The following is a 13,276-nucleotide window of genomic DNA, read 5'->3' on the forward strand; positions in this document are numbered from 1 at the left end:
ATGTGGGAAATAAATAGAAGGTAGACCACATGGGGTGTGTAACAGCGCAGGTAACTGCAAGGACTCCATGGCAAGGATGGGCAAGGATGTGGTGAATGGGCAGATGGTTCCATATAGACAAATATGAATGAAAAGGGCTCATTGGCTGATGAGCAGGGAAGGAAAGAGAGCAGAATTAACAAGCCCATTTTCAGCCTGCAGTCTGAGGTTGCTATCCAGGTAAAGATGTCACGTGAGATATCTGGGTATGAGTCTCTGGCTTTTAGAAAGAATATCTGGATAGAAAACACAGATGTGAGATTTATTCACTTATCTGTCATAGGTGAAATCTGGAGTACAGATGTGATCTCCTAGAGAAAGGCGAACCTGTGAGGAACACCATTGCTCAAGTGGAAAAGGAAGCCAGTTGTTTAGGGAATCACAGTACTTATTTCTCAAATATTCCAAGTTAACTCGCTACACCCAGCCCAATCCTTATCAGCTACAGAGGTTTCTAAATGAATTCTCCAGACATTTGAAGCCAGTTCTCTTTCTTCTAAAAGAAGACAGGCAAAAGGAACAGAAGTAACAATCTTAGAAAACAGGAAGGAAGGAAAGAAGGAAGGAAGGAAGGAGAAAAAAATAGAGGAAAACAGGGAAGGAAGGATGGAAATAAAGAAATATCTTTCAATTATCTCTCTGCCTTAGCTGCAAAAGTGAACTTGGCACAACCATGGCCAAAACAGAAAAGCCTAGGGGACATAGAAGGTTTTAGAAACTTGTAGGAAGGACTTAATGACCAGGCAATCCTCAAACTGAAAACTCCACCTGGAAATCCAGTGGAAGAAGTCAGATTTCAAAACAAGGATTTCTAGTAGAAAGAAAGAAGAAATCTAATTGCAAAGGGTGAACAAGAGCAGTGAGGGAGAGCAATTGAGGTTTAGTGAACAAGCATGACAAGATAACTAGGTGTTTGGTTTTCCTTTGAAAATGTGCTATCTGTATTGATTTTCTAAAAAATGTAGTGTTTTTATAGTTATTCATCATATATAATAATAAATATCTTTGTTAAGTTTTGCAGGTGTCCTTTTTTGAACTGAAAAGCATGTTATTGTGGTTCACAGAGGTTTCCTGAGGCCAGAGGCTGCTTAGGTGGATGCACCACTGCCCCCTGGTGGGAAGGAACAATTTTTGAGTTGAGGCTGTTTCTCGAACACCCTGCAGCTAAATCTATGCGGTCACATCATCTGTCATACGTAGTCTAAGTACGAAAAGAAAACAACCATTTGTATTTGTTTTTATATGTGAAGAAAGCCCAGATGAATTAACAATATGGTTGCTGAGCAAATACAAATTCTTTCTCAGTTCAAGGGCAAGAGCTGTTTGAAACTTAAGCACCTAGAAACAATTCTGTGTCTAATAAGGTTATTAAATATAGCACCGCCAGGCATGAGGATGAGAAGTCTTTACCTGTAGATATTAAGAACTTTTAGTTTTATTATAGCTTCTTAACTATCTACAAGTGACTCAAAACAACCTGAGCTGCCATATGACCTCCAAGATGGCTTTTCATTTACTATTTCAGAGCTTTCTCCCCAACCACTCGTTCATGGATTAACGCTAACATTTCTTGAGAGGATATGGTCAACCATATACTGTTGTTGGCATCCTACCTTTTTAACATATAAATGTTAACATATAAATGTTGCCAGTTGTATATTCAGCCTAAGAGAAGCTAAAGGCAAAGAGAAAAGAAAACCCTTGGGAAGGAGCTAGGAGTTTCACTAGCTACAAAATGTAAACAAAATAAAGAATACAATTGAATGAGCTGTCTGGATAATGGTCTGGGGAAAGTGCTAAGTGACTCTGATGTCCACAGTGACTTTGAGAAAGGAGGAAGCAGAGGAGAGAGGATCTCTCACACCAGCTCAGACTTAGAAGCAGATGCCAAAAAATGCAAACACGTTAAGAGCCCTGTCTAATGCTATTCCTCACCATATGCCATCTCAGAAAGAGAGGTGAAGTCAGGTTCTGGCAGTGAGCTATGGCACCTGTGTCACTGATTTATTCTAGGCACTTCTGTAGATTGTCATAGTGACTCCATAAATATGTGGCAAAGCATGCCCTGCTTCATAGGCACTGCAGGAAGCCAGCCATTCAGTACAAATCAGTAACCATGCATCACAGACCACAGACAGGAGCAGCACCTCAGAAGGTCCCTCACTGTGACAGGATAATGACCCAAGGCTGAGCCCAGAAGCAGCCTTACCTTGAGTTAGATTAGGCATATGGGCATTATATATAGAAGATACCAAAAAAGAGGCCCCAAATCCCCATCCTTCCCCATCCCCTTCTCCAAACCCAGGTAGACCTCTCCATTAACAAAATTAGATGAAGGGGTGCTATAGAATGAATATATACTCTAAATATCTAGTTATCATCACCGTATCTCAAACCAGTTCATCAAAACCACAAAGAAAAGAAAGGGTCCAAGAGGGATACCTTTTTTTTTTTTTTTTTAGATATTGAATAGTGAGTTAGGTTATATCCAGATAATAGGATCCACTCTCAGAATAGCAAAATTGAGTTGAAACACCAGAGTCCACAGGACCCCAAAATGGGGGTATTGGGAAAGTGACAACTCACTAACAGGCAGAAGGGGATGCCAGATGGAGAGAGATGAGCTCCAAACATCCAGCTCCACCAGCCTCCTGCTATTGGGGAAACCAACACTCTCCAAGTGACCAGGGTAAAAAGGAGGCCAACAGCATGCCTTCTTAAAATGAAACAGAGCATATTTATCTTGATGCATTTTATGACCCTAGATCACTCTTAATGATTTTCTGCTGCTCCCAAAAAATATATACCAAAGCGGTCAATGCAGAAAAGTTCTCTCTCTAGTATACGATATAGTAGTTATTTCTAAAAGAAGAGTGTGGTCACTGTGTAATAAACATGAAGAAAAATATGTCAGAGAAACCAATGACTGCTGTTTCTTGGACTTTGTTCCTTTCTCAACATGGTAAGGCCCCTAAACCATGCACATGCTTGGCGTTCTCTCCATGGTCTTTGTGCTCACAAAGGTAGGCAAGGGGCAGACTCACTCATTGAGTAAAGGCATGGATGTTCTCCTCTTGCTCTTCTGTACCATGTTGGCTTGATTCCTCAAGGAGATCCGAATCATAGCCGGGGCCAACCTACAGGGCTCCCCATCCACTTGCATGGGGATGGATTTGTAAGTGAGCAGCATGACCTCCCGACACTGGTGTAGCCTTTCCCCATGGCCCCCAACTTGCAGGGCAGCCTGTGAATTCAAGAGGCCAAAGGAAGCTAGACATTAGTTCTTAAGAGTCAGAAAGGTTAGAAACCCCAAGACCATGCTGCATAACCAAAAGGCCTTTGATAAACACATTGAAAATTGCTAGCCAGGAGTAGAATGAGAAATCTTGGATAAATTGCCTTATCAAAAATAAAGTTTCTAAACTTTTCATGAGCTTGACCAAAAATTCTCATTGATAGTCCATTTTCAGTTTTATGTATTTTTCAGTCTTAATCTAAAACATTACTTTAATACAAAATTGTCCTTTGTGCTATCTATTCCCAGTGAATAATCAATATAAGGAGAAAAAAAGACAATAAAAGGCATAAAGCACAGTTTAAGACAGCTTTTATACTAATTTAAATATAAATACATAACATATATTTAAATATAAATATATAATTACATAACATATATATGTATATGTAACCTATGTCTTATATACATACATGCTATAATATGTAACTACAGATTATATATTAAATATATTAATATTTAAATAGGCAGCCTACCCTTGGTTAATTTTCAAACTTGGGCAAGTTTTTTTCTTTTTACCAAAAACCTCCTCGAGCTACTTCTAATCTATATAAGATCAATGCAATCAATTAATAACTCAATTAAACACATTATCAAAAGTTAAGCAGCTTTGAGGATCAAAATCAAATACAGAGCTCAGTTCACCGTGATTTCCACAGAATGGAAAGTCAATCCAACATGAAAGGCCTGTTGTTAAAAGCAACAAATTAACATAACTTTCCTGCATTAGTTAAAAAAATATATGTATATGCAAACATATACATTTATATATGTTAAATTATATACTATATATTTTTATGTTGTATATGTTATTACATATTTAGTGTCATTTACCTTTTAGGGATGAATGAAAATCATACACCTTTGGTTATAAAAGAGTACACAAATTATACAACTTGATGAATATTTTTAGACACATATGTGAATCACCATCCAGATCAAGCTTTAGATAATTTACAGGTTTCTATGTGTTCCTTCTCAAACTTTTTAACTCCTCCTACCAACATGTTAGCAACCAATACTCTGATTCCTATCACCATAGATTCATTTTGTTAGAACTTGAACTTCATATAAACCATACTAGATGATTCTTTTGTGTTTCATATATTTTGCTCATCATTATTTTTCAGTAATATATAGCAAAATGCATTTATTTACTCTTCTGCTGGTAAACATTTAGTTGTTTCCAGTTTGTAGCTCTTGTTGATGTAAACTTTCTTGTACTTATCTCTTGGTAGATAAATATTCTCCTGGGTACATACAATGAAAAGAATTGCTATGCCATTGAGTTGAGATATATAATTAACTTTAGTAGATACTGCTAAATAATTTTTTAGTAAGGTTATATTATGCATTTTGAGTTATCAATTAGCTTATAATAAACATTAAAAAGGAGTCAAAGAGTAACACACTCAAAAATCTAAAAGGTTAAAACATACTATCAACTTTTTTTGTATGTCTCAATTTTGTGAATGTGGAATAAACTTTGTTAAGATTTGTGAAGTCAACTTCCTCTTCTTCAGTTGCCAAATATTTGTATTTATCTGATGCTTTAAATTTCTTTTTTTGTACTTGCCTTAGTTTGAACAATTGAAACTTAATTATCTATAAATGCAAAGAGAAAAGAAACACAAAGGGGCAAAAAGGCTAGAAAGAAAATAGAATAGAAACTGAGAACTACTTACTGAACACCTATAATGTTAAAAGCATTCCGTTGTGTGCTTTACATACAATTTTATTCAATTAGTTGGGGAGAACAAAAAAAGCAGAGAAGGATGCAGTGAGGATTTACTAAAATTCTTTTTGGCCTATTACCTGATCCTTTGTTATTCAGCTGAAAGGTTTTTCTTGGCTGTAATCTAACGATCCACTTAAGTCCATTAAATTAGAGCCACTATCTCATCTCCAGAATGTTTCTAAGGTATTTCCCTTGACTTCAGGTACTTCTCAGCTGAGAACTCTATCCCTTCATCCATTGTTCTGGAAATACCATCTCTTCTCCCCACTGCTACCCTTGACTAGGCCTAATTACAAATAAAAATGCAGAAACTGCCAGATGAGATCTTCTTCGAGTTTAACAGAATTGAACACTACTTTGAATACTTTCCAACCCCTTGGCATGAGAAGGCACAGCACTGCGGAGCACTTTTACTCATCTTCTCAGCCTCAAACATACAACAGCAGCAATACCACAAACATGTCCACAGCTGTCAACGGCAGTCCCATTGGCATTTCAAAATCAATCCAAGATCACTGCAGAGGCACAAGAGGAATTACAGTAAATAGCTTTGCAGGATAAAGACAGTCCTATTATTGTTAGCATAGCCATGTTATTTTTGGAACAACTTAGAGTAAAGGTAGTTTTTTAAATGCTTCTTAGAAATAATTATTTTTCATCACTTGGTGGTCTAGGCTTAACCACAAATATTCCCATGATTTGCTAGAATGAATCTTTACTGCTAATAATATGGTGATTTATTAGTGATACACATTCAATGATCTGTTCAATCTTGCATAGACTACTCTTGTGAAAACTTCAAACATTGCCTTTCTGATAGTATAGGTCATGATAGGAAAACAAAGACTTTCCTGGAACCAAGTGCATCCACTGTCATTTACTGCCCTGCTATCCAGACCATAACAACCTTCCTTCATGCCAGGAGATCTTCTGTCTTTCCAAACTATATTCCTCCCTGTGATACTTGTCTCCATCTTCCTCCAAGCCTGATCCTCTTTCTTACTACTCAGGCCCTTATTCTACTTGTTGTCCAATGGGAATAATGGCAATCTTGGGTCAGAGATGGCAGAGAAGAAAACAAAATACTTAGGAATATATTTAGCAAAGGGTATGCAAGAACCTGAAAACTATGCTGAAGCCATGAAACTATAAAACTTTGCTAAGAGAAATTAAAGAACAGCTAAATGAAGAAAGATATGCTTATAGTTTGGAATGCTCAGTACTGTTAATATGTCAATTTTCCCTAATCTATAGATTCAAAGCAATACCAATTAAAATTCAGCAGGTTTTTTTTTTTTCAAACACAGTCAAACTCATTCTAAAATGTATATACAAATATAAAGGACAGAATAACCACAACATCCTTAGAAGAGCAAAGTGAAATGATTCATATTACCAGTTTGAAGACTTACTATAAAGCTATCGTAATCAAAATAGTGTGGCATTGCCATAAGGATAAAGAAATAAGTCAGTGAAACAGGATAGAGTCCAGAAATAGAACCACATACAATCAAAGGGCAAAGGTGCTAAGGTAATTCTTTAGAAAAATCTACTCAACAAATACTGCTAGAAAAAAGATTGGATAAATGTCTTTTTTAAAAAATGAAAAAAAAAATAAAAAATAAATAAAAAAATAAAAAATGAATCTTGATATGGACTTTACACTATCCACATAAATTAACTTGGGCTGATTTACAGACTTATACACAAGAGCTAAAATTATAAATCTTCAAAAAGAAAACCCAGGAGAATATTTTCCTGACCTTTCTTGGAATAACCACGTTTTCTTAAGAAGAGCAGCAAAAGCCCTAACAATGAAATAAGCCTACCTCATAAAATTGGAATTCAGAAGAATATTTAAAGTTCTGCTCATCAAAACAAACACTAAGTAAATAAAATGTAAGAATAAATGAAGAATATATTTGCACTAAATACATCTGTCAAAAAAACTTGTATTCAGAATATATAAATAACTCCTGAAATTAAGAATAAAAGATAAATACCTTATGAAAATATGCAAAAAACACACTTCAAAAAAAATGCAAGGTAACAATAAAGTTAAAGAGTAATGTGTCCTTACTCTCATTTTTTGCTGTTTAAGAGGACATAATGGAATGTACAAAACACTCATGATTTTATTCTCATCTCTCCTTCTGTTTCATCAGGTATAGTATTATAATAGCTTTTTGTTTCTGTTAACACATTTCCAGCACCTATGGGATATTACTCCTTAATAGGTATTCTTGTACATTGCTGTTGGGCAAGTAAATGAACAAAATTTCTAGAAAGCAGTTTTATAACTGTTAAGAGGCTTTAAAATATTCATGTCACTGACTCGGTAATTTCTTCTGTGGGGATATGTCATAAGAAAGTATTGTGAAAAGTGAACAGAGGCTCATGAACAATTATGTTAATCACAGGATTATTTATACCACCAAACATCCAAAGACCTAAACATTTCATAAAGAAAGGTTTTCATAAAGGAATAATTACTATATGAATTGAGATATTTATACAAGAAGGAGTAGTCAGCCATTTGTAGTCAGCCATTTGTGCTATGAGGTTTACTTATAATATTATTTTTATATGTTTAAAAACAAATAAAGCAATTGGAAGAAAACACATTAAAATATATATAGTTATAGGTTATTTAATTATGACTGATATTTTTATTTTCAGTTCTTAAGTGTGTTATCAAATAAGCACCCACTTAATATTTTTTCCTTGAAGAAGTAAGGAACATACTCTCTTGATTGTGTGAAACTTCAGCCCTGGGAATTTCCCCATGTGATTTTTCTCATCAAATAACCTTTCGCTTTTCTAATTCATACATAAAAAAGAGCTTACATATTTGAATTTAAATTAACAACAGAAAAGCTGGCTATACTTTCTTTAAAGTTTAGGAGACTGAAATCTTTGGATTTCATACTGCATAGCAAATTAGGTAACCGATTCCTCAATCTGTATAATGCTTTGGGCTGTCTTATAGAGTTTGAGATTACTTAGAAATATGAAAAGACTTTCAAAATCATAAAGGCAAAAAATTGTGGCAGAAATAAACAAGAATTATAACACCTGATTATGGTCTGCATAGAATCCAAAAAGATAATTGGGGCACCTGGGTGGCTCAGTTGGTTAAGTGCCTGACTCTTGATTTAGGTTCGGGTCACGGTCTCATGGTGGTGAGATCAAGTCCCTGTCGAGCTCATGCTTAGCAAGAAGTCAGCTTCAGATTCTCTTTCCTTTTCCTCTCCATCCCCTTCTGCCCCTCACCCTATTCACTCCCATGCTCTATTTCTCTTTAAAATAAATAAGTAAAATCTTTTTTTAAAAAAAGGTAATTAGGTTACCAAGCACCCAATGCAGAATCATCTTAATTTGTAGGAATGTGTTTCAACCAGGAAAATAAATTGAAGATTTCTGTTTTGAAATTTGCAATCACAAGATAAAGAACCTAAAAGAAACAATGTCTTTTCCCATCCAGCAATTCTATTTGAATCTCTTTTCAAGTGCCACTCTGAATATTTTAAGTACACAAAAATATATACATATACCCAAATAACCACACGCCTCTGTTTATGCAATCATCTTACACAGATGTGGTTTTCAAATAATTTATGTTCTTAGAAACATAATCAGCATAATAGTTTTAAGAAACATGTAACTCAAGTTCTGAAAATTAAATTCTTTCTTCCAGAACAATAGTTTACTGTTATATGAGCAGTCAGGTAAGATGGATATGAAAATAGAGAAACATATGCCCATATTCTTTAAAGAGCATAGGGTGTTCAAAACTGCAATATACACTACATTTAACTCTGCTTTTTTGAAGTAGAATTTTTTTAAATCTTAGAAACAATCTAAAGTCACTAGAATATGAGATCCAATCACACATTTGATGTTAGCTAGTATGCATTTTTAAATGATTTGTATCATATAAAGAGAAAAAATGATCAACGTAATTTTAGTATTCCATTTTCTCTTCACCAGCTTCCATCAACTATTATTCTTCTCCTTTTCCTACCAATGATGGGATAGGAGAGAAAGAGATCTGATAGACCTCCAAAACCCTTTCTCCCAACCTGGAAGGAACCCCTGAGCTCTAAACATGCATTTCAAATTGCCTCTGTCTTCCTAGATGTCTTGCAGGGTTTCCAAATTTAACTTCCATAAAACACAGTTGATCACTGGGTACTATATAGAACTGTTAAGTCACTATATTGTTCATCTGAAACTAATTGAACACTGTGTGTTAACTAGACTGGAATTAAAATAAAATTTTAAAATGTGGTAAAAAAAAACCCACAATTCATTTTTTGGCAATATTATCTTTCTTTTATATTCTCCACATCTCTAATGTATTCACCATTTATCTACTGGCCTACTCTAGCCAGCCAGGATTCATTTATTCTTTTTTTTTTCACCCTTCACAATAAGTTACCTTGTCTGAATAACTCTTGAAGTTGCCTGTCCTCCCACCTTCATTATCACTTTCTTCCCTCGGGCTTCCAGGCTTTCTCATTTCTTCACCTGAACTTTGGTACCAACATCTTGCTTTGTCAATCTGCCTCCAGCAGTAGAGATTCTGGTTATCATCCACACAGACATCCAGGTAATCTATCTAAACCACAAATCTGATTCTGTCTCATTCTGTCTCTCTCAACCTTCTCAACAGTTACAAAATATTGTTCCTGTCCCATCCTTTCTCCTCCACACGTGTCTTTCTTCACTGTATGTGTCATCACTAAACCACCATGAGAGCTCTAGAATACCATGCTCTCTTAGGCTAATTCTCTCATAGAATGATACTTGCAATCTCATCTGTAGCCACTCCTGCCTCCTCTGTGCAATTTTTTGCTTATTTTCCATTTTATAAACACTGGTCTGCTTTCAGTTCTTTTTCTATCTTCACATATGCCTTTTTTCCCAGAATTTATGATGCCAGACCACAACTCTCGTGTTTTTTGTGTGTGGGCACCCTGAAGACAGTGCTTGTCTTTGGGTCCCTCTCATAACTGTTCTACGTAGCAGAGTGTCATTTACGAATTCAATAAGTATTTGTGGTTCCAACAAATGTTCAATAAATATTTATGACAGACATTAAATGAATGAAAGCAGGGAGACATTTTAAATAACAAATATTAAACTGATAAGAACAGATACTACACTGGGTGTTATATACAACTGATGAATTATTGAACACTACATCAGAAACTAAGTATGTACTATATGTTGGCTAACTGAATTTAAATTACATAAACAAATAAATGAAGGAGCTAAAAATATTACCTAGAATGTATAAAATTCCTATTAATTAGAGACCATCAGTATGACCTGTATTTTCCATATGCTGCATGGCCTTTCATGATCCAGCATCCCAAGCTACCTAGTGTCACTTCCACTGTACCTCACTTGCCAAGTACTTGGTTTCTTTTTTTAAAGATTTTATTTATTTATTCATGAGAGACAGAAAGAGAGGCAGAGACACAGGCAGAGGGAGAAGCAGGCTCCTGTAGGGAGCCCAATGCGGGATTCGATCCCAGGACCCCGGGATCACACCCTGAGCGTGAAGGCAGATGCTTAACCGGTAAGCCACCCAGGCATCCCAATGACTTGCCAAGTATTTGTAAGCCTCCGCAGATGTGAGAAGAGGGTACATACACCCAAACTTGTAATGGTAAGTGTCAAAAAAAATCCAAATCCATTGAAAACAATGGTCACCATCAGAAGGTGCTAGTGAATCTATATTTTGAAAACATATAAATAAAAAGAATCTGTTATCCCACTTTTCCTACATAAGTTATGTAACTGAGTACCCAAATAATGGGTGAAATTACTCTTCATAACAATATTCCAGTTAATAAATGAAGAAGGATACAATTAGAATATCATTACTCTGCCAACCTCTAATGATTGCTGGATCCAGACAATGCTCCTCAAGGACTATTAGTCAAAAAAGAAAGACAACTAGATATTACCTATTCTCTTTTGGAAAAAGAAAATAATACCCACAAAGTAGATTTGGGGGATAGGGATGGAAGTGATACATCTACATCCAACAAACAACTTAAAGGAAACAGCAAGAGAGAAGAACATGTTAATTGACATCTCAGAAATATTATCAGCACAATTCAAACTCAGGGAAATTTTACAGGATGAATAGCCTGGTTTCTTCAATAAATAATGAAGAAGGTAAAGAGGCAGAAATCTATAGATACATAGATACATGAGTCATATCAATCAATTACTATCAATAAATTTTACTTGAATCCTGGTTCAAACTGACAGAGCATAAGAAAACAAAGGGTATTTGCAAGACAACTGGAAATTTGAGCACTTAGTAATATTCAGATGCAACTGTCTTAATTTTTTCAGATATAAAGTATATAGTTTTGTTCATAAAATAAGTCTTCTCTTTTAAAAACACATTCAGAAATATTTATAAGTAACTGATATAATGCCTGAGATATGCTTCACATTAGTATGAGGGAGGCGGTCATAGGTGGAGACAGAAGATTGCCCATGTCTTGAATATTATAGAAGCTAGGTGGTGGCACATGAGGGTTCAATATATTATTTTGTCTATTTTTATATTGGGCTCTTTTCAAAATAAATACTTATTTAAAAACACACTTTACTAATTCACCAGTGACCTTGGAATAAAGTCAAAACTGCTGTATAAATCCTATAATCAGTCCATGATCTGGCCTTTGCCTACCTCTCTAGCATCATCGACCACCCTCACTTTTCACCCCCTTAAAATGGGTTATAGTTCCCACAGAGGACTAGGATTTCTCACAATTCCAAGTGTACGTAAATTTCTCTTTCTACAGAATGCCAAATCCCGCTCCTCTTCTCCTGGCAAAATTAATTTGCTCTGCCACATTTGCTTATGCCAATATAGGTTATCAATCTGTCTCGTGTGGAAGGCACACTGGACTGATGCATATCCACCACCTGCCATGCTTGGCTGGCACTCCACCCTTTCCTGCTCTCCGTCTTGCCTTGTGAACCTGACCCCCTTTGACTATAGCAGTAACTGCATGTTCCCTGGCTTCTGGTTAGACTTCTCCAGAGGGAAGCACCAGAAAAAGATCTATAGGGCCAAGAAGAGTAAAGTCACTATATCTAGGGCTCTGGCTCCCTCCCTGCCAGGTTGCCACTGACTGACTGCTTCCACTTGGCAAACATTACTCCTATCACGTGGTCCTTCCCAAATAATTCTCCTTCTTGTGCAGCTGACTGCTTCCTTATCTTTGCACCTTGAGCTCAGGAATACACCACCATCCATTGCTGCTGCTCACAATTAGTTCAATATTTGTAGAATCCTTCCACAAACTCTCCTCTACTTACCCAGTTTCAGCTATCTCCTTCCGGTCCAGATACTATGCAACTGTAAACAAAAATAACCCAAGAAAGACCTGACATAAATAGAGCTGAGAAGTTATAGAAGATGGAAACTTGAAGAACATTTTAGAGAGGAAAAAAGCATATGCAATGGCCCTGTGGTACAAAAGCAGCAAGAGATGTTCAAAGCTGAGTTTGACTTGAGAGGCTACTTGAGTTAGAAAGTGAAGAAGGCAGGGGAAAGGCCAGAGAGTTAGAAATTCAATCTTGCAGGCTTACATTTCGATTTTGATCCTGAGAGTGATGCAGAAGTAACTAATATTTTCTTTGCCCTCCCAAGCCTCGGTGAAGGATCATCTTCTCTCCCACATCCCTTAACAACCTGCTGCCACACAGTCAGGAGTAGGAAGCTCTGGAACATTCAATAAATGTTCACCAAACCCATGAATAAATGAATGAATGAAACACATGTGACTAGATTTGAGGCTTTTGGGGTTGCTTTCAAGAATTCTTCCTTGCAGATATCTTTCTTGAATTTATTCCTATATTTGCTCTCCGCTGAGTCTTTGCCTTAATTACCATAAAGACCTTTGGAGAGAAAGAGCTGTACCTGAGCTACAACCCTGAAAATTAGATCACTCCCAGACAAATCTATCACATGTAACAATCACTTCATCCCAGAGAGGGTGGATTTCATGAGGAGCATCACCATCTCAGGTGATGGACAACCTTGCTACAATCACAACAGTCTCTTCTATCAGATCTCAGTAACCTGAGGTGATTGAGGAAAAGTCAGTAGGAATCCACAAGATGAGTGATAAAGAAAGCTGCTTTGGCTTGCTCGGATCAAGAAATAG

The 13,276-nt window shown here is 36.2% G+C and overlaps 1 protein-coding gene across 1 annotated transcript in view; it reads right to left on the minus strand.

Moving 5' to 3' along the window:
* DGKI (diacylglycerol kinase iota) overlaps positions 1–13,276 on the minus strand; it is a 428,861-nt gene that overhangs the window by 154,068 nt on the left and 261,517 nt on the right. The window contains 1 exon segment of the mRNA XM_049094866.1: positions 3,084–3,283. Coding sequence (XP_048950823.1) covers positions 3,084–3,283 — 200 coding nt within the window.

Source organism: Canis lupus, chromosome 16 (assembly GCF_003254725.2).
Source record: "Canis lupus dingo isolate Sandy chromosome 16, ASM325472v2, whole genome shotgun sequence".
NCBI lineage: Eukaryota > Metazoa > Chordata > Mammalia > Carnivora > Canidae > Canis > Canis lupus.